The 23,130-nt window shown below is 37.5% G+C and overlaps 1 protein-coding gene across 2 annotated transcripts in view; it reads left to right on the top strand.

Moving 5' to 3' along the window:
- GALNTL6 (polypeptide N-acetylgalactosaminyltransferase like 6) overlaps window positions 1–23,130 on the top strand; it is a 491,552-nt gene that overhangs the window by 156,394 nt on the left and 312,028 nt on the right. Inside the window, exon 5 of one of the 2 annotated variants that reach the window (XM_050896088.1) lies at window positions 21,230–21,294. In XM_050896088.1, coding sequence (XP_050752045.1) covers window positions 21,230–21,294 — 65 coding nt within the window. Of the gene's footprint in view, window positions 1–21,185; window positions 21,295–23,130 lie in introns of both variants that reach the window. The other variant, XM_050896087.1, reaches the window with a different exon arrangement.

Genomic DNA, 23,130 nt, shown 5'->3' with positions numbered 1-23,130 from the left:
AATATGATCACTGCAGAAATGTATGTGGGCTAGTTGGCAGGGGACAAAAGCGTGACAGAGACCGTTCTAACGGTTCTCAGTTATGAAAAGCCACGTTCCCTTGCCCAAATTACTCCCAAGCACTTTTAAATGTATTAGTGCAGATATAGCTGGTCACCTTTAATAGGCTGCAATCCGCCCTGTCAGAGTATTACCCTTTTTAAAGCAACAATTACATCAGTTGTCAGTGCTTTCATGTAGTGCCTTGTTTAGTAATATCTATTTTATTTAGACCTTTTTGATAGAGGAACGGTTTTTTCCAATATTGGTTTGTCTTACACGCAGTGCAAACGATTTTTCTTCATGATTTTCCCTTCCCTTGTTGGTTTTATTTTACCTTATGTTCCCCTTTTTACAACTGAGATGTGTTATGGCAAGTATATTCTGTGATGTGTGGTCTTCCTTTTTCTTTTTAGTAGATAGTACTGCGCGGCTGTAGCCTCATATTTTCTACAAAGAGAGGCTGCTGTTTATGGCATTTGTTTTCAGGTACGTTAATTTAATCGAATGCATTATTGCCTTAGCAGTATGGTGTTTTTCTTGTAAATGATTCGTGTCGGGTCCAGAAGTCAGCTGGCTGCATGGTTTCACCAGAGGCACTTTGAGGAAGGCTCTAGGCCACCGTAAACTCAGGTTCATCATGAGCTGCAGAAAATTGACCTCCATCTGTTGTTCCCCACATTTAGTTTACCCCAGGCTTAGCGTATTTCTTAGGTAACATTTAACAAGCAACTTGAGCAGATGGTCTGCTATGGATGGTGCTGGGTTTTGGTTTTTTTGTATAGCAGATCACCATGTGGATGGATGGCTCTGAGGCCTCAAGAACAACTTTCTGGAGAAAAGTCTAAGTTGTGACCTTTTCTTAGTTTCCAGTTCACAGGGGTGATCCTGTAGCGGGGTTGTGTGGCCGCAGTTGTTGACTTTTTAGCTGACTTTATGCTGTTCTTACTTCACATTATGTAACGATTAATTAATTCAATCATTATTATGCTAAGGATTAATTCATATTATATAACAACACACTTACTGATTTATATTTCTGTGGATAACGTAACTCCAGCTTTCTGATGAGTTACGTATTTTTTAAAGGTACTTAAAACTGTTTTTCAGGCCTTTTGCACTTGGGAAAGCAAGGAATATTTTCAGTGTAGGATTGACCAGGGAGCAGCAAGGGCCCAGCAGGAGGGCCAGGCTGCTCCTCAGGAGCCTGGTGGCAGGGCTGAGCCGGGCCACTAGCACAGAGGTGAGGCTCAGGATCAGGCCCGGCGAGGAGAACCAGGGTGAGACACAGCCTGGGATGGCCGGCAGGGCCATGGGGACAAGGAGGCAGCCTGTCGGTCGGGGCCCAGCTCCCAGGCCCATGGACAGGCCTGGTTCAGTCGCTCAGGTAAGGTCCGGGACCCCAGCTGGACTCCAGAGGGGGAGGCACAGCACTCAGGGCCCTGACAAGGTTATTCAGTATTAAAAGTACCTTACATAATAGAGTTTTATAATATACCAATCCATTCTAAAAACTGTGAAGCGTTAAAAGAATGACTGTAATGTGATTATTTGCCATCAAGCTACACTTTAGTAATTAAGATACAGTGTTTGTGAGAAATATTTTAGTATAGCATTCGTAACGATTACATTATGGTTATCTAAATTCTGTTTTGAGAATCACAATTTTTTCAGATAAAGCTAATTCATTGACGGAAAGAAAAAAGCTGTACATAAATACAAATTCAAGTAAAACTCTTCCAAAAGATTTTTCTGCAGTGAGTTTTCCCTTTCCACATGTGCATTCGCTACAGGCACCTGGTGATTAATCAAGCACTGATTCAAAGGACAATCCCATCCTTTAAAGAGATGTAGAAAACGTTAATGGATGAAAAAGAAGTTACAGCCAGTTGCCGCAGAAATTGAATGAGTCTTGAGTTGAATGAATTGCTTTAGTTGAATTGCTTATTGAATGAATTGCTTAAGTTTCACTTGCTACAGATATTGATATTAGATACAGATTAGAGATGAAATGATGATATTTTTCATCTCAGAAGAGACTGTTAACAATAACTGAAGGGTTTTTTTCCCCCTCTGGTATGAGAAGGACTAGGTTATAACTTCTCTTGAAGCTCTTATTTCCTCTTCAGGTCAGCTTAAGGATAACTATTCTCACTCATAGTGAGAATTGTATGTTGAACTGGAATTGGGTGGAGGAAACATTAAAAGAAACTGTTCTTAAATGATTTATGTATGGTGCTAAACAGACAATTGACATAGATGAATACCTGAACAAAGATGAATGACAAGTACTGACTTATACTGGTACTGAATCAGTACTGAACGGTAGTGAATACAGAGCAGCTGATGAAAATGAAACTGTGGGCACATGACTGGTGCATGTTTGCATGCCAGGTGTGAGGGAGGACTTCTCCAAGTCAGAACATATCATGGGGGAGATGTTGCAATACCCAAGTGATGCACTTTCTGTAGGGTTTTTATGTGCAGTATGGGCTTGATACAGGTAATCAGTGAAATATAGACCTGACAAAGGGCTGTATCATGCACATATTCTCCAGGAAGAGCAGAGTGACATGAGGCCTTTACTGATAGTGCAATTTGGTGTCACCACCTGTGTCATCAGTGCCATGCCTGTGTGAGTGAGATAAAGAGGTACTGGGGGGCAGGAATGCATGGGTCTAGTTGACTGTGTAAAACCCAACAGGCATGCTTAATGTACAAGGGTGTGTATGAAGAAAACTTTATCTTCCAGTATTTCCAGACCAATTATAAGAAAAATCAGGGAGCTAAAGAGTTTGTTCTGATTTAAGGATAGTGTGTGTGTCTTGTTTGAAGACAAATTGAAAACTTAAGGTTTTTTCTTCATATCTTCAGGGAGATGCAACCTTTCCTATTCATCCATAGAGCTGAATATTTGTTCAGGCATCAGCACCTCAATTACTGTTGTATCCATCTGCCTGGATTTGACAAAGAAAAAGGAGAAGGCTACTGCCTTGACTATGTGTCCTGGTTTCGGCTGAGATAGAGTTAATTTTCTTCTTAGTAGCTGGTATAGTGCTGTATTTTGGATTTAGTGTGAGAATGATGTTGATAACACCCTGATGTTTTAGTTGTTGCTAAGTAGCGCTTATCTTAAGCCAAGGACTTTTCAGTTTCCCATGCTCTGCCAGCAAGCAGGTGTGCAAGAAGCTGGGAGGGAGCAGAGCCGGGGCAGCTGACCCGAACTAGCCAAAGGGGTATTCCATACCATGGAACGTCATGCCCAGTATATAAACAGGGGGGAGTTGGCCGGGAAGCACGGATTGCGGCTCGGGCATCAGTCAGTGGGTGGTGAGCAATTGCATTGTGCATCACTTGTCTTTCCTTTTTTGTTTTTTTTTTTTTAATTCTTTTTCATTACAATTATTATTATTCTTAGTTAGTAGTGTATTTTTATTTTTACTTTAGTTATTAAACTGTTCTTATCTCAACCCACGAGCTTTACTTTTTTTCCTTTCCTCCTCCCCACCCCAGTGGGAGGGGGAAGTGGCTGCATGGTGCTTAGTTGCTGGCTGGGGTTAAACCATGACACTATGCCACTCTGTTGTCCCTAATATAAAACATGAAGTATTCGCTGCTTGATTTGAATCCCCGAGTGGTTCAGAGATTACCCCAGCTCTTTCATTAGGTCTTGAAACATCAACTCTCATCAGCCAATGGAACTCAGCCTACACTCCCTTTTGTGTAGGTGCCTGGGAGAAGCACAAGGTAAACTTCTATGAAATAATGTAACTATTCCTTAATTAAAAAGAAAAATCCTTTGTTGTGATAACTGTATCTTGAATTTAGTACTAGTTAGGTTCATAGTGCACTGAAAATATAATTTTCTGTGCTAAATGATACTGTCTCATTGCTTATATTTCTCTGCTCATCAGTTTAGGCTTAGATAGTGTCCTGGTTTCGGCTGGGACAGAGTTAACTTTCTTTTTAGTAGCTGGTACAGTGCTGTGTTTTGGATTTAGTGTGAGAATGATGTTGATAACACTCTGATGTTTTAGTTGTTGCTAAGTAGCACTTATCTTAAGCCAAGGACTTTTCAGTTTCCCATGCTCTGCCAGCAAGCAGGTGTGCAAGAAGCTGGGAGGGAGCATAGCTGGGGCAGCTGACCTGAACTAGCCAAAGGGGTATTCCATACCATGGAACATCATGCCCAGTATATAAACAGGGGGGAGTTGGCCGGGCGGCGTGGATCGTGGCTCGGGAACTAACTGGGCATTGGTCAGCAGGTGGTGAGCAATTGCATTGTGCATCACTGGTGGGGGTTTTTTGTTTGTTTGTTTGTTTTCCCTTCCTCCCCCTCCTTTTTTGTTATATTCCTTTTCATTACTATTATTATTATTATATTTCATTATTACTATTGCTAGTATTATATTTTACTTTAGTTATTAAACTGTTCTTATCTCAACCCACGAGTTTTACTTTTTTTCCCCCTCTTTCCTCCTCCTCACCCCACTGGGAGGGGGAAGGGGGAAGCAGCTGCGTGGTGCTTAGTTGCTGGCTGGGGTTAAACCACGACAGATAGTAAACACATTTGGGCAAAAACTAGGTTTTACTGCTGAGCACAGTAGGTTTATGATTCTTAACTAGGGATGTTAGACACTGTTACAGTGAAGGACCTATAATAAAACTTTAATTACAACTGTTCTTGATACTGTTGCTGAAAATGTGTCCATGGGAAAGGCCTAATAAGATTTGCTTGCACTCTGAAATTCCATTTAAAAAAAAAAAAAAAGAAATCTTCTATTCAATAGATTTGCAGTTAGTATGAATGCCAAGGTGTGGGTGTTCAATTTAGTAACAAAACCATATCCTTTTGTTTTACTTCTGTTAACATCATTCACACTGAGCACAGCTAAGAGCATAACTTCACTTTATTCCTTCTCCTTTACCCTGACTGGATTTGATAATTCACCTGCAATTCAAGGATTAACAGGCTTCACCTGTGTAAACACAGGGATGCACATGACTGTGCACAGGTGTTTCTGGGGGCTCAGATTTTGCTGCTCAGAAAATGACTTGGAGTAAAAGACTGTCAGAGGTTTGCTGCATTTAGGGTTCGTGGTGACCTGACCATCTTTATGTAAGTGACAGGCTTCTTCAAATGGCTTTATCCAAGATCTAAGGGCAGAGATATTCATAGAATCATAGAATGGTTTGGGTTGGAAGGGACCTTAAAGACCGTCTAGTCCCAACCACCCTGCCATGGGCAGGGAGAGCTTCCACTAGATCAGGTTGCTCAAAGCCGCATCCAACCTGGCCTTGAACACTTCCAGGGATGGGGCATCCACAACTTCTCTGGGCAACCTGTTCCAGTGCCTCACCACCCTCATAGTGAAGAATTTTGATATCTCTCTTCTGAAGTCACATGTATCGGTGACTGTTAATATTAATGTGGTGATAGATGCTGTAATATAATAAAAGGACCTTACTGTATATCTATCTTTAAATATGTTTCTGAGATATTTTAAAAATTACTATTGAGCTGTTAATATTTCATTGTATGGTATGTGTGCCAAGCCATTGTATACCAGAGTGATAATATAACATTTAGAAGTGAAAATTTTCCAGTTAAATGGATACTATGCATTCAGAATATGCTGTGCTAGCCATCATATGCTAGTAACTCTGATTTTACAGAATTACATCTTTAAATACAGCCTGGATACACAATTCTAGTTTCTATATAAAGTTAGGGAGGTCTGTGACTTTCAGTTTTGGTTTAAATCTGTGGAACATCTATTATTGAATTTTGCCTCACTATATTTCTGTCAAATGTGCTAGACTGTGCCTTCAAATATGGAATATCTCCCAGGATGGTTTTCATTTTGTAACTAGAAATTTTTATCTTCGGGGTGGAGGAAAGAAATACCTGCTTTTATACCCATAGGGAGGGGTTGTGTGTATGAATAAAATGGTAGAGGAAGAACAGTAAATTACAAATTTATGAAAAATAAGCTGTCACTTGGTTGGCCAATGATCTTTTGCTTTCCTATTCATCCTTAGGTATTTCTTTCCTTGTATTTTGGGTATGCTGACATGCAAATAGTACATCTAACCTTATTATCTTTTTGTGTAATCACTGTGTATTTGGGTTTTTTGAATTATTATGTTTATAGCCGTAGGCATTGGAGTCTCCAGAACCGGAGACATGGGAGGAACAAGGGACATCAGGATGCAGCTATTACTATGATTTTGTTTGTGCTTATGAATTCTTCATTTTAAGGTTTGTCAGCTTCCTCTACAAATTGTTCTCAAGTCACCCAAAAGATGTCTGTGGGCTCTCAGTCTGAACATTACTCTGTTAGGAATATGACTATGTATTTAATTACTTTCCATTTCTTTGTGTTTTACATGAAAATTCTGCTTGTGGAAATGTGTATACATTTCTTAATAGCCCTTTTAAAATCAGGTTTACTTGAATCTCTCTTTTTCATCTATTGTATGTTCTGGTTTTATGGTAGTTCTGTGATTTTGACCTTTATTAGCTTCCCTTGTGAACTTTCTTTCTCTGTATACGAGCTAAGTCATAGCTCTCTGATGTTTCACTTTAATGTCTTTGTACCTGAGACTTCATTAATGTTTAATATTCATAGATGAAAAGTGAAATTTAACGTCTCCATGGATTCTAATATATATTAAACTGACAATTTAATGTGTTTCCTTTTTGACTCCTCCCCAGACCCGAGACATTTTAAAGTTCAGGTTTTTTGAGTATTGAAATGTCCAGATAAGAGAAAAAGGGGACTAATAATATTAATCCCTGTAATTGTAACAGTCATCAGTAAAAAGTCAGTTTTTAAAGAACAGCTACTTCGTGGTGCTAGCTGAGATAATATCATTTTTTCTCTGTGTCTACGTGGTACTAATGGTCCTGGTTGTAGAGTGAATTGGCCTTTAAGGGAGCCCTGGAGTTTGCCTTCGAGCCACTGAAGTGTAGCTGGATATCAGATCTGCTGGGGAACATAAGGATACTGAGTTCAGCCAAGGTAGTGCAGAGGGAATAAGAGTGTTTTATGTTTATGCATAGAGACTTAGCAAAGGCAGAGCGGAGACTCTCCTAAGCTCTCAGCCAGAAGGCCTGGTGAGAGCCAGCCTGCAGGAAGACATGAGCCTGCTGGGATGAAAGCCTCCGCAAGGGCCAGGGTTAACCAGCACCGCAGCTGTGACCCAGCGGGAGGCTGGCAGGAAGGTCTGTTGTCTTGAGTTTACTAGAAAACCTGCCCTCAGAGGACGGGGTTATGGAAACAGTCTGTAAGACCATGCTGCAGCACCTTTTCTCAGGGGTGAGGGCTATGGCAAGTGCAGTACCATTTCTCTGTCTGTCATGGGTTTTTCTCATTAATTCCTCAGTGCAACACCACAGGAGGGTCTCAAGTACAAGATGCTTAGATATAGTAACTAACACTAACATTTTCAAACTTAAGTGCTGACATCAGTAGGAGCTGTAGGCGCCTATGAAAACTAGGCTGCTTGTATTAATATAAGTAAACACAAATTTAAATACCTAGCTTTGGACATGGGGTGGGTTCTAGTTCTTAGAAGACTAAAGATCTGTAATTAACTCAAGTAATGAACCCACATTGGAAAAGAATTATTATCTTGCATTTTAAAGAAGACTTTTTCAAAATCTATAGAAGTAGTCCGTAGCAAAGGTGGATATAGATTCTTCTGCCCAAAGAACTATGATAATTAATTTTCATGTCAGTCTTGTTTTTTTTTAAATAAGGATTTTATTTTTAAAAACTTTCCACATAGCACATAGCTCCAGACCTATCAATTTGGTGTCTATACACTACAGGGGAAAAAAGTCTGAGAAAAACTGAAGGTCAAATCTTTGAAGCTACGTTTGAGTTACAGTAGCTTACCATGTTCAATGATGTGTAACCTTCAATTCCTACCAAAAGAGTGGGAGACAAGGAATTAGAAATTAAAACTCAGTGTATCAATCAAAGCTGTTCACCTTACTTTAATATGCTGTTCACATTCTGCCTGTTGATAAAATTAGATTTAACTAATCACAGTACTCCATTTAGTGAAATATACCGTGATTGGTTTTGTAATTGAAAACTATTGGCATAAAATGGAAAGGTCAGCCTAAATGGCATTAGACAGAGATGATCATCTGTTTGTCGAATTTCAAAGTTTTTGGTTCAGAGGAAAAAAATGAGGTCATTGTTTGAATTTGAAATAGTTCCTTAAAACCTCTCATAAGTCTTCCCTCCTTCCAATCCTGTTCCTGTTTTCCCACCTGGGGAAGAGTTTCTGTGCATATCTGAATTCTTTAAATATGCTGTCACTGCTAGGGGAAAAATCAGCATTCATTCAGGCACAAGCAGAAGTACAAGACCTGTTAGATCATCATTCCTAGCAGTTTGGTAATTTTAAGTATATGAATCCCGTTGAACTTTAGTATCTTCTCAGGTTTGTGACATAATTTAATCTTGACTGCCTTAATTACGTATAAACATTTCAGTCATTTGCCCACTTTAATTAAGAGAGTTCACTGCTGCTTCATAAAATAGTATGAGGTTGGGTTGGAAGTATGAAGTATATGAATGCATAACATGGGTATGTTAGGCTATTTTATTGTCAGTCAGAGAGGGGAAAAAGCATGTTACAATAAATAATTTTATCTTTCTTATTTTCAGGAAATGGTCACCTCCGGGTACTTGTCTTAGTTCTTTGTCCAGTTAGTATTAATGTTTCTTGTTAGTTTGTTTGGGGTTTTTTAATAAGCCATTTATACTTGCTATTCTTAGTCTTATCCAATTACTAACAAAGTAATGCAGTTCTCTTCAAAGTTTCATATACTCCCAGGGTCAGCAACAAGAGCTGAGAAGCAGCTGAAAAAAAAAAAGAGCGTTTAGTCTAGAGGAGAGAATAATTTTCATGTCCATGAAATTTAGCTGCTGGAAAGGAAATACGTTATTCCTGTCTCTGGTGAAAAGAACAAAGAAATAAAAGGCTTAAATTACAGCAAGTAATGCAGGTTAGATGAAAGGGGAAGTTTTCTAATTGCAAGAATAATGAAATATTGAAGTAGATTGCCTTGAGAGATTGTGCAATCTCTGCTATTGGAGGTCTGCAAGGGCAGATTAGTTAGATACTTCAGGCAAGTGATTTAGGCATACCCAATCCTGATTTGAGGTGGGGCAAGATTATGTCTCAAAGGACCTTCCAGATATATTTTTATGATTCTGTGACTGATCATTGAATTTCACACAATAAAACATGGCTTAAAACTTCCTGTAGTACTGAATTTATTTTTGGTGTTTCAACAAAAATGGGCATGGCAGGGCAGCAACAGGAACTGCCATAGTATCTTAGTATTAAGATTCTTCAGAACTTCTTCAGTATTAATTAACCTGTTCTTGCAATTAACTGGATTCAGTTAAAGGAAAACAAAATCTATTCTCTTTTAGTAAGTTAAGGTATTCATTATATTCTTGTGTTATTGTTCAGTTGGTAGAAAGTAAGAGTGAAAACCTTTTTCTTACATGAAAGGAGTATACTAAAGAATGTTATTTTGTCAGATCTCCCTCAATTTACTTTATTTTTAGAGAGTTACCTATAAAAAGGTATTTGTGTGGGAATAGCTTGACTTAAACACTTAGAAGAAAGGAAAGCAAATGATTGTGGGAATGAGTATGAGATTGAGAATGGAACGAGCGTGGAGTTAAGTCAGATTCAGAAAGCATGATGAGACCAAAAAACCCACCAAAACCCAAAACAACAACAAAAAAAAAATTTATTAATAGTAGGAAGAAGGGTTATAGTGCAGACTGGAAAAAAATGTAATCTAAATGTAATCTAACTTTATGTAGGGAAGTGAAACAGAGTCTGTAGCTCATAGCTTAGGAACTGTTGTTTTTTTTTTTAAATGTAGATGACTCTAGACTTCTCTCAAGATCATCTGTGAACATGTACAGCCACCAAAAATTTTAGTTCCAGACTTCATCACACTGCAATCACTAGCAAGACTGCTGTTGGCCTCAGTAAACCTGCATTGAGTTCACACAAAACACAGAAATTGTCATGCTTCCAAAGGCCTTGGAAGAGGTCTCCTTATCAGCTTCGTATCGTCTTAAGAAGGCTGAACAAGAATGTAAAGCTGTCAGTTATGTTTAATTGGCTTTCTTTCTGCAGCAGTCTCTAGAGTTTGTAAATCTCACATACAATGGAAATTATACTATCCAATGCCCACATAAGGAGAGAATTCTTCAAGAGATCGAGTAATGATACATATGCTGCAGCATCAGAAGCCTGCTGATAAGAGTTGGCACTTGCGTTTGGGCAGATTAGTTTGATTCAAGGTCGTCTTTAAAGTGCAAGATAATAATTCTTTTCCAATGTGGGTTCATTACTTTAGCTAATTAAAAATGTTTTGTTTTCTTTAATCCAGTGTAACCTAAAGTGCAAATTCCAAAATCAGGTATTAATGACACATTTATTTTGTGTGCTTTAATACCAGTTCTTGAACTGGTGGATGTTTTTGTAGGAAAACAGAGACTTCTAATAGGAACAGCATTACTTTCTGTGGGGTTTTTTGCATAAAAGTTTACTTTTTAACATAGATAGTCTGGAGTATTTGTAAACAGATTAGCACTATGTGACACTCAACAAGACAGTAAAGTGTTTTCCTTCTCATATGCTACTCAAAAGCTTGAGTATTCTGCAAATCAGTGCCCTTGGAACATGAATTCTGTTGCGGCATGGATCAGCAAACAACTTCAAAAATACTATTTAAACAAATCACTATTTTCCTTCTGCTGTTTGTAAAAATGTTCAGACAATTGCATAAAATAAAAAGTTGCTGTATTTCACCTGTATGCAGAGGCTGTTTCATAGTATGATAATTTATCTATAGCGATTAGAATTTAAAGCTCATTTAAAAAATAAACTCATTAAAAAATCTATTACTTTTCTATTGTAACAATTTAAAAATGTACTCATAGAAGACTAGTAGCTTTTACAAATACTCTGAGAGGCCAAATTAAGTTTTACCTTATACTGCAGTCAAAAATATGGAATATGCTATCTCATTGCTGCAGAAACTGATTTTTTGTAGCAAATTTTTTATTTAGCGCTAAAACATGCCAGGTCGCAAGTTTGGCTAAAGTTAGTTTCTGCATCTGACCTTTCTCTTACAACATTTCTATTACAACAGAATATGCAAAAAAAAAATCCATTTCTATTGAAAATATTGGTCAGCTTGGGTTATTTAAAAAAAGCAATAATAAATGGTAGCTATTTTTTTCTAATATTGCTAGGTCTGCTGTGTCAGTGGTATCAGATTTGCTGCAAGGCTGTTATCAGCTGTACCACAGAGATTTGAAGAATGTTACACTCATGAAGAAAATCAAATTTTTTATGAGTAAAAGGAGCACCACAGGAGAAAAAAAATTAGAAAATGCTTCTGAAATTGTTGTTGTCTCATGCAACAACAAATATGTTGAAATTTTCCCATTAGTAGTAACCTAACTGTAGTGATCATTCTGTACTGTTTATAAAATGCGTTCAGTACTCTGTGAATATTACCTAAGAGAGGATGTGTTTTTATTAAAAGAAATTCAAAGGCAAATTACTTTAGAAGTAAGTTAGCATAAGAAAATATGATTGTTAATCACCGTTGAACAGATATCTCAAGGTGAGAAATTATTTGCTGCTTAAAACACCTGACACTTGAATCCTACAAAAGCACTTTTTGTCTTGAGATGGTGCAGTGACCAATATGAAATAGCATGATTCTTAGCATAGTGAAAAATCTAAAGACATTATTCTAAACTTGAGGAAAAATGTGTATATCTGAAAAGTCCATTAACAATAAGCACTATCATATCTTGATTATTCATCCTTGCAATATTGCAAACTGCAGGTAGTCAAAAAATTAATCAGTCCACAAATCGTAAACAGATTTCTCTCTGTTTCTTGGGGGGTTTTTTAATTAAATTTTAAAAATTAGCAAAATTACTACCAATCTGATTCTTTGCCATGGACATAGGGTTTGGTTTTGGTCTGGTTTTTTTGTTTGTTTGGGGTTTTTTTATTATTTTAAGAAGAAGAGAAAGGTTGTTTGTATAAAAGAACATACTTAACAACTTCCTATGATCGTGTCGCATGGTAAAAACCCCAGAAACCTATCATACAATAAATTGTTTCAGGAGTCACTCACAATCTTTGTTTATATTGTTCATCAGAAGGGTCTTACAGAGACCTTTGTTGGTTCAAAACCCAACCAATAGCCGTGCTGGCAAAAGTCCTGCTGAGTCTCTTCAAACCCTTTTCATGTCTTTTGATGTAAAAAATAATTTCTGAAAGAGGCAGTCATTGAAAATATGCAGCATTAACACAACATCGGGTATGGTTTTTAAACTTGCCGAGAATGAATAGTGAAGTATGGATGCAGGCTCTTCTGCAAGGTTACCCTGTTGTGCTGGCAAAGCGCTCTTGAGTTGAAGTAGAAGACCTGGAGAAGCAGCACACTGTCAGTGTGTGGTTTAGTTCACTTAGATCTGTCCTAGACACTTACATGACTTGAGTTTGGTTTCTTTTCACCAAGTTGGAATTGGGACAAGTGAAAATAAAATATTAAGAAAAGATTGGTTTAAGTGTGTTAATTATTGAGCAAATCTGTCAGCAGCTTAGACCAGCAGGCAGAAAGAGGTGGGAGTTGCTCGCTCTGAGGAATCTTTTTTTTTTTGTCCCTTCAGTGTAGACTCTACTTCCTGTCCTACAGTCAGTTGAAATTGTGTCATTTAGGAAGCCAAGGTTCACTGCCAGACCTTTGTAGGTCACCTTTGGCCATTCATGGTGTTTCAGGTTCAACAGATATGGAGTCCAAACTCTTCTGGAATTCAGTGCATTTTATCTCCTGTCTGTGGAACTAGTAATGCTCTCCTGGAGCATCTGTCTTACGGGGAGAAGCTGAGGGAGCTGGATCTGTTTAGCCTTAACAAGACAAGGTATTTATACCCATCATACCAGTGGGTATAAATACCTGACCGCAGGGAGTAAAGAAGATGGAGCCAGACCTTTCTCAGTGGTGCCGAGGGAAAAGGCAAAAGGCAATGGGCACTGACTGAAATACAGAAAAATCCGTTTAGACATACTGTGATGTGCCCAGGATAGCTACTTGGCGCTATTGTGTCCCACTCTGCTGTATTCTTTTGGGGATTAAGAACACTTTTGCCTGTGTTACCCAAGTCATTCTTAGCAGTTAGGAAATACAAATGTCAACTTTCTGGTTGCTTCTCCTTTATAGTAACAAGAGATGCAAGCACATAACTCATTGTTCATGTGACAAATTAACTGAAATTGCCCTGGTCCTTTCGTCGACGTGATAGTGGATGTTATGGAAAAGTTAGATGTTAAAAGAAATGAGAAATACTTTTTTGAGGATAGTTTCAACATACATCAGAGTTGTGAAGCTCAGAACTTCCCTTGGGGTATCACCTGATACAGTCAACATAGTAGGAGTCCATGAACCCTTTTCCTGATAACTTGTAAAATACATGTGTTTAAAATTCTACATCCTGACTGGCAGTGCATACTGCAAGTTCTTAATCCATGAATGATGGATGCAAGACGGTATCTGTGCTAAAGGAGCTGTTAGTCTTCTCATACCAATGCATATTATTAAACGTCTGTAATCTTCCATAGTTTGACATGATAAATCACAACTTTCCAGCATGTAAATGCATCCTTACAGAGTTCTCATTCACCCAGTGCTCAAGCACTCATACACTGGGTCAATAGGAAATTGTGATGTTTTTAAAACTCATGTTTTAACTTAGCTTTTTCTGCAGTTTTGTGACTTTAACAATGTAACCATAGTGCAGCAATAACAGCTTTTATACCTGTCTATAAAAATCTCAGTGATGAAATGCTTGGGGAACTTGGCATTTTCTAAATAACATTATTAACAGCTTTAATTTGGAATTGATGGCATGATGCTACTGGGTTGTCCATGATATTCTAGAAACTAAAAGTACAGAAAGTCTGATATAAGTGTTTCAAAAATGAAATAACCTTGAGTCATTCAGATGTCGCAGACTAAATCAAATGTTGCCCTTTTTTTGATGTGCTGGGCTAATTATTTCGACTAATGTAAATGTCAGTGCAATGAACACTTATTTGCCGTGGCATAACAAATAAATGGCACAGGAAATCTAAGCATATGAAAAAATTCATCATGTCCTCAAGTCTATCATATTGCTTCAAGCCAAGGATTTAGAAAACAATTCAGGTTTGTATTTTTTAAAAATGTTTTACAAGTACTTAAAAATAAAGTAAAAATAAAATTAAAAGGCAGTAATTATATGCAAATGTATTCTGATTTTTTCTTCTTTTTGAAAGATTCTGAGCTTTAGAGCCTTTACCACCTTCTCTTGATAGCAAATAGTAGTTCTCTACATTTTACTGAACAACCTTTGCTTCATCCTCAGTGTCTTCCAACCTAATGAGGATAGCCAGATCTACGGCAGTCATTTCTTTGAAGTATGTGGGAGGGTGGTGCTATAGGATGAAGTCCCCCAAATGTCCCTCTGGCTCTCTTTTCTCTCCAGTTCTCCCCGGGCATCTCTTGTATGTCCCTGAAGTGCCACTCCGATGGGCAGTGGTTTTGGCAGGCAATGGCTGGCCAGCAGCGGTGCAGGACTGACTGGAACTGTCTGTGAATGGTATCGAGAGGTGGGTGCCCCGGTGGGCAGGGCGGCCGCTGCCCACCCCCCACAGCCTGCCACTGCACCAGCTGCAGCCACTGCTCCCCTCCTAGAGGGACAGCATCCCGGAGAAGGACCCTGAGAAACATATAGCCTGAGGACTCAAAACTATCAGCTGATATTTTCAGGCTGTGTGATGCCTGCTCCTGGTATCTTTAGGAAAGATCATGGTGGATCCAAATTTCTAAGTGCAATACTTTCATTTTATGGTGATGGGAACTTCACAGGCACTTAAGGACTGTATTGTACCTATTCGCTCTGCATAATACTTACACGCAGATCTCAGTTACATTTGGCAGTTCAGATGTAAGACCTTTTTCATTTTTTAGTCTAGCATTGAAGAGATACAGGAAAGGAGAGCCATGCAGGCGACGTTCAGAGCTTAAGCATAAATGCGTAGAGATGAGATAGTGTGATGTTTGGATTTTATGCTTTTCTATAGATCAGGCTGCCTTATATCAAGCACAGCCTTAGTGGAAATAATAGTTTGGTTTTCATCTCTAATATCCTCAACCAGTCACTGCCCCAGAATGGATTTTGCTTGTGTGTGGAAGTGGGAGAGCACTTGACTTCAGATTTGGGTGCTGTAGTGCTAATATTTCACTTTTATGGTCTTGTGCTAAAATTTAACATAAACAGAAAAAGGGAAAATCTTTCAAAATGAGTAGTTTTCATGACAGTTCCAACTCTTGGGGAAAAATTTTCATGAGAATGTCTGTCTTCCTATGCTTGTGATAATACCAGAACAGAAATTTGGGAAACGGACACGTTGTGATTTTGCAGCTGATTTATAGTAAACATATGGTGGTATATCCAGTGACACCACTCTTTAGAAAAGTGATCCTTAACTTTATTCTGATAAAGGAATGAATTTAATTGCTCAGTGGGTTCTGATTTTTTCTTTTATTATTGTCTTGTTTGATCAGAGTAGTTGGTCAGAGCTTAGAGTCCTGAGAGTTATCTATGTTAGGAGGATGGAAAAAAAACAGTGAATTATCTGTTTTACACAACACTGTTTGCAAACACTATACAGAATCTTTTATTTCAAGAACAAAGGAGAATCAAACAGTGGTTGTTTTTATGCTTCTCTTGAAACATCCCTGAAGGTGTCTAATCTCAGTACTTCTTTACCACCTTTCTTTCCCATGTGCATCTTTTCCTGAGCAGGAACAAGTGCTTATGTTCTAGGTAAGATTATTTCCTAAAGTTCATTAAACAATTGGAAATGGTTATGCTGATCAGCTTATGATGTTTTGGTAATGCAGTATTTGATTGTATATTGGTGTTTAGTAAAATAACCCTAGAGTTAGTGAGCAAATCCTCAGGCTCAAAGTGAATCTGTAATTATCTCTTCTTTTTTTTTAGAAAGGTGCATTTCCATTGATATATCATCTTCCTTTGCCTGAGTCCCCTCTAATTGTCTGCCTCCGCAGAGTGAAATTAAAAATAAATGAGTTACTCAATGAAGGTACTTGTTTCTGAGTTCAAGCTTTCAAATGTCACAGCAGAGAAGCTTTTTTTCCCCTCTGAGGGATCTAATAGTCTGTGAATGAGTTTTTGATAATTGTGCTATTTTTTGGGCTTATCATATTCTCTGTAATTGAACCAGATGTTGAGTCTTCTCTAGAGGAGAAGGATCTTCTGAATCTGTGTAGTACTGTATCAGTCTTGCATCCCAAAAGGTTTGAGGTTAATGTGAAAATGAAATAGTAAGGCAGATGCTGTATGTAATGTTGCTGTAGGTGGGTAATCCCTTTTGGACCTAAACACTTAAAAATGTGCAACTCACAGCTGCATACTACGTGTAACAAATGGTTGGATGATAAATTGTTGTAGGATTTTTTTTGACCGCCAGTCAAAATCCAGCTCTTTGTATGCAGAGTGATATTTGCTATTATAATAGTGCTGCAATGATAAAAATAATTCTTGAGTTCTGTAGAGGCAGACTGCACTATTTGTGGGTGACTTACAGAAACGTTTTGGAGGGGAAAACCCTGAGTATGTTTCAGCTAATCAGCTATGCTGGTTTCTCATTCCTATATATTGTTACATGACTAAAGAATACATATAAGCATTGCTTCTATGTTAGGGTGAGGTACTGGGGAGACAGGGGTGCCTCATCCTTCTCCTTTCTCATACCTTGGTTTCCACTGGAAAGAAGCCCTACTGCATATGTTGGGAGGAACCATAATGTTCTCCAGTCATACTTCCCATTTCTTAGGCCCTCAGGTATACCAAAAGAGTATTGTTGCCATTGCAGTTACAGGCACATGTAGAACACTTCACACCAATCTTGCAGTGTTGCTGCTATTTAAAAATATGAGAACCCAGAATGTGCAAATAACAAACATATATTCTCCAGAATACTGTCTCCCATGATCTATGGCTCAGTAATTTGCTTAGCCACAGATTAATAATCCTTGATAAATTTTTCTTTTGTGGCCTGGAACCGAAGCCTATTTGATTATTTGTTTAAATGTCTAACCCCATTTTGTGCTGAAGTCATAAGGTATTTTATAGCACGAGTTTAACCATTTTTGGTCTGGCTGCTGATACGTTACCCCTAAAATGAACAATTCCTTTTGTTGCCTTCTTTATCATTTCTACTTATGTGATGTGGTTAATTTTATTTCAGTTTAGCCCATCAGCTTATGGTTAAATATGTGTTCAGCAAAAATTCAGAATCAGGATCCGTTAGCACATTCCATCTTGTGAAGTGACTTCATATTCACCTGCTCAGAACTTGTCTTTCAGAGATAGACTGTTGAGGTTGGGATGTGGTTTCTGGGCTTTCTTGTGCGTACTTACAAGTAGCAACACTGTCTTGGTTTTTATTATCTAGCCATTACACCAGATAGTCATAGCCTATGTATAACAAAACCAGAGTTTGTTCTAGTTTGATGCAAAATAGTGTAAATTATCAATGTATCCAAAAAGACAGAGAACTGGGAAAGAAAAGTAGAGAGTATATAGGAAGAAGACAAGTCTAGGATAAGACTATTAAATTATTTTTCCTTTTTTTTTTCTTTTCCTTCCTTTGCTTACTTGCCAGCTAGAGATGCTTTAGAAATGGGGGCTCTTCCAGTCATTGTCATCTGGAAGAAGGAGGCATCTGAGCATACTTAGACAGAGTTTTACAATGGAGCCTTTTAGCAGTTTTAAAACATTCCAGAAAGTGTGTTTTAAGGTCTTTCAAAAAGCAATTTGTTTACCCTTAGGCAGAAGTGAAATGGAGGAACCAGTTTTCTCAAGTGCTTTTGTAGCTTGTTAAGCAATATAGCAACATCAAAAAAGGAAAAAAAAAAAATCCTTCAGTTGAGGGACTGAAGGCAGTTCTGATTTCTTCAGAGCTATAGAATTTTCACTGCAAAACTCTTGCTCTTTCCAGAGGGTTTGGCTGTGAAACTCTACATCCCTTCCTAAACACTGTTTCATGCTCACTGCAGAAGTAAAACTAGTGTGTACACAGGGTGAATTTCATGAAGTCCAGTCCCTCTAAGGGCCACAATGTTCACTCCCCATTGAGATTATGCTGTCTGAATACCACTCTTGGGAAGCCACTTGTGAGGGCATTGTATTTAATTCCCCCCTACATCCCATGGAAAGGATGTTAGAGCTGGAAAATCTCCATGGTATTGATTTCTCTTAACAGTGTGTATTCTGATGGGAGAGAGTTAAGGGATTTGTTAAAAAAACCCCCAACAATCCAAACAAAACCCTTAGTCATTAAACAGGGACTTATGATGGCACCAACACTATGGTTTTGGATTTGTTTGTTTCCTGTTTCCTCTTAGGGCAATGTAACCCTTCCAAAAGATGAACCACAGCAAGACTTCAGTTAGCTTTTTGTGTATCACATGATATTTGGATTTATATTTATCCTTTTGTTAGATTAATTTTAGTGAATATATTTATTTAACTATATTATGCTTGCAAGAGGGCCCTCTGGTACATTAGACTTGTAAATGTTATCAGGTAAAGTAACTACAAGTAATTAATATTTTCTAAGAGTAATGGCATCAAAATGCAAATAGGAAACAGGAAACCAGCTGTAAACTCTACTACTCAGCTTTCTTTCAGTGTGCTGCAAACTTGCCATTTAAATCACTGTTTTTAGGGAAAGAAGCCAGCACAGGAATAAAGGGTCACAAAAGTAAAGTTTATCCTGCTTTTGACAGTTTTGATAGTCTTGAATTTTTGGAACCAAGTGGTTCATACCAGCTGTACCCATATTGACAAGGGATAGAAGTTTAATTGAAGCCAATCTGTCTGGGCCTGACTTTTAAAGAGCCAGTTAGTGCTTCAGAGTGGATGATTTTAGGAATTTGGGCTCAAGAATCCTGGTTAATGCTGTTGCAGCCTGCATTCTACCTTATGCTTCTGACTTTAAGAAACAAGCTATTTCATATTACTATTAGAACATTAGCATTATTTGAACTCAAGAATTATTGAAATGAATGAGTTAACTTCAAGGACATGAAAGGTTAGATATTTTGATAACATGAAATAGTTTTATCAGGGTTTCTTCAGTTCTTCCAGGTGTGAACCTCTGACTTGTATTATATTAAAACATGTCAACAGAGAGTTTTCTTGGAGTATGTCTGCAAAAGTTGTAATAGAGGAATAAACACAGGCTGGACTGCATTTTGGTGATGTGTAACATAAGTTACCTTTAATATTAAAACTAAAAAATGTAGGTCATGCTAGCAGAATGTGATGGATTTTTCTCAGTAACTCAGGGATTTATTGGAGAGCACTGAGCTCACAACACTTTGCCCTGAATATCCAACTTTCTCAGAAATATCAGCTGACCCAAAGCAGAGATTTTCTGCATGGATCTTTGTCAGCCAGGATTTCTAGCATCCTTTGCTTGAAGGTAACCAGCCATGCCTGGCATTCCTTACTTCTTGCTTACAACTCTGAAAGCCATTGAACCCCAGTTTTAAGGATGGCTTAGCTACCAGATCCACCTCATGTAGCTTGGCAAACATTTGTCTGTCCGAAAAAGAGAAACCGTAGATGAAAATGCTGGGGCAACTTCACTTGGAGCCACTGAGTATCATCCAGTTTTGTGCTGCCAGTAGTGTAAAATCAGTAAGAGAAGATGGGTGAGTCCAATGTTCGTTGAGTTTACATACTTCATCCATGAGGTTCAGAGCATCGCTCTTACATATGCGTAAGATTTTGGTAGAGCTTTCAATATTTCCTAGTGGAAGGCTGATCAAATGTTGCTTCCCCGGAACTGCTTTTCAAGTGTGTTTTCACATACTCTTTGATAACAACATTTGTAAAATGCATTATACATACGCCCTTCATTCTGGACAACTTACTGGTCAAACCTAGAATTAACAGAACTAGAGTTTTCGTGTTACTCCTAAGCAGCAATGAATCGCTTCCTCACTTTCTTCAGCACAGATATGGTACATCATCTTCTTTGCTTATCAAAATTTTCTCCACTTCTTTTACCACATTTTTTGTAAATTAAGCATTTAGAAAAACGCTAACTTTATTTGAAACCTTCTGCAGCTTTGTACTACTTCCTACAGATCTAAATTTTGTGTACTTCTAATGGTACTTTTCTATTTTATTTTTTATAAAATAGCAGCATTTGGCAGAAAGAATGAGAAAAAAGAAAAGCTCTAAAAAGATAAATTTGCTTAGAAGTGAAATGCGGTTCTTAGCTTTACCCAAGAATTTGGAGTCTGGAAAGGGGAAGTCAACTTACCAACTGCATGTTGCATGGAGGTTTTTAGCTGAGTAATTTTTGGGGGGAGTGGGTTTGTTTGGTTTTTTCCCCATATCTCTTACCATGAGGAAAAATCTACAGGATTTGAAAGTGCTTTGAGGGTCTCTTTGCTCTGTGCCTCTGATGCAGTGAGCCTGGCCTTATGTGAATAGCAATAACTCATCATTAGCTATCAAAAAAAAACCCCAACAAACCACCAAACCGCAAAATTAAAGGGGAACATTGAAAGGTGCTGAGTAACTATAACGCCAATTTTGCACAAGTGATAATTTAAGGAAAAAATCAAGGTACATCGTGAGTTGAAGGATGAGGCATTTTTGAAACCTGTTCAGTTTTAGTGGTCCATTTAACTTCCATGAGCTTCTTGCCAAGCAGTCATAGCAGGACACTACTGGAAAGAGAAATGTTAAGCATGAGTTGTTTGACATACTTCAATTAATTGTTTGTCAAGAACTAAATTCATGGTTTTCTCACACTATTTAGAAAAATAGCTTCATTTACCTCAGTAAAGTTTCAATATTTGCATTGGATAAACTGAATGTTTTATTTGCTTGTGCCATGTTATAAATGTTCTTTTGTGATAATGCAAAGTATATATGTATGTATATATTTGTTTGTTTGTTTGTTTACTGTTTTCACAGACACTTCCATTGGGGCTGGGAGACGGACAGCTCTTTACCTGGACTGATGGCTTGAAAAGGAAGGACTGGCATGATTATGAAAGCATTCAAAAAGATGCTATGCGTTCAGGTATACCTAAGTTCAGAGCAAATTGAAGAGGTTTATTCATTCTCTCTCTGTATGGTTATTTTTTTCTTTTAAGTCAGCTAAAAAGCATTCCTAACAGCCTTTTTTGATTGCAGCATGTCACAAGGACATAATGTTCTGAACTGACGGGTCAGACCAAGCACAAATACCTTATCTCTGAAAACAGCCAAGTGAAAATAAAAATAATGTGTTTCATGCAAATAGCTATATAAAGATTGTACAATGAAATGGGCAAAAATATTATTAACAAAATATTTTTCATGTTGAAATCAGTTGTTATACTGTGACCAATTGTAAGCAAACGTATTGGTTTCCAAAGGGACATATGTTGCAATTGAAGCTGAGTTGTCCTTAAATCAGTGGATAAAACCTGAGTCCAGTACCTAAAACTGCCAAGAACATCCAAGGTTATGTTAGAAACAAACTTTGACCCTTTTACCATTGTTGAACTCCAATCCTTTAGTCTTGCTAAAGCTACTTCATTTCATTCTGACAGTCTGAAATTATTTGAAAATGGGAGCAAATTGTATTTGCAGATACACTGAAGGACACTTTGTTACAGTGAGTAATGTAATTTTCATGTACCTTCACGTGCTGTATGCCGTATGTGCAAAGAAAGGTTTGTGTTCCTCTTTCTGTCATCAGAGCATGTTCAGATTTGAATCTTTCTTTTATAATATAATTTACAACTATTCAACATAAGATGAATTAAATTAAAAGGAAGAAAGGGAAACAGCAGTTGAATTGCACCTTAATCAGTGTCTGAAAGTCATTATTTTACAAAGGCTAATCTACTATTATAAAATAAATTATGCTGTCTTGATCCCACTGTCAGAAGACAACCAATACCTCCCCCAAAATACCTCTATAACTGAATCCAGCTGACAGATTCGTAAGACTTGGTAAGTACTTAATTTTGCATGGGCCTGAACCAGTAAAATATTTCAAGTGTATGATAATTTTATAAACCATTTTTCCCTTTCTCTTTTAAATCTTTTTGATCACTAACTAAAAAAATTATCCTTCCCTCCCACATGTGCCTAGGATGAAAAAAGGTGGAGAGGGGGATGAAGTTATTCTAGGCATCTTAGGAGTTGTCAGAACAATGTTAATTGTGTTCCTAATTGCTAAGTGTAAAAAGACAAATATCTAAGAGAGCATGTACAAAATAGAAGCAGCGTGTATGTAGAAACATGCACATATGTAGGGAATATCACACGTTATCTGGTTAGAATGGACCTTTTTGAGGGATGTGCACTGACTCTTTGGCAATGTACTTTTGATTCCTAAATATGTAATGTGGACCCCATATGTTTTGGAAAATAAACACTAATACTTATGATTATCTGAAGGATAGCTATAGCATTGCTGATATAATGTAAGCCATTGAATGGAGTTGACTAAGAAATTAGCAAAACATGTTATGTAGCTTTGTAATTCCCAGTCCTACTCCTAACATTATAACTGTAGTAGAACACCCTAGTATGTGAATATCTTTTCCAGTAAAATTCTGTTCTTGGAAATAATAATAATAATACTTAAAATATTTTGACTTGTTTATGTTTTTATTGGCTTCCTTGTGATAGTGTTTGCTGAGTTTGACCATTTAAGAAATCTTTTTTAATGATTTCTATCTGTCATTATTATTCATTAGATTAAATTAACCTTTAATGATTTTTTTTTTCTTCAAAAATCACAATATAGTAATAAAAATGCAAAGCTAGAGTATCTCAGTGCACTCTTTTGGAACATACTATATAACTTCTGTCCCTAATAACAAAACAAAATATAGCTGAAATCAACCTTTACTTAAAAATC

The sequence above is a fragment of the Gymnogyps californianus genome, chromosome 4 (genome assembly GCF_018139145.2).
Source record: "Gymnogyps californianus isolate 813 chromosome 4, ASM1813914v2, whole genome shotgun sequence".
In the NCBI taxonomy this organism is placed as follows: domain Eukaryota; kingdom Metazoa; phylum Chordata; class Aves; order Accipitriformes; family Cathartidae; genus Gymnogyps; species Gymnogyps californianus.
The sequence above is the reverse complement of the archived record's forward strand: the minus strand, read 5'-3'. Positions and strand labels throughout refer to the sequence as shown.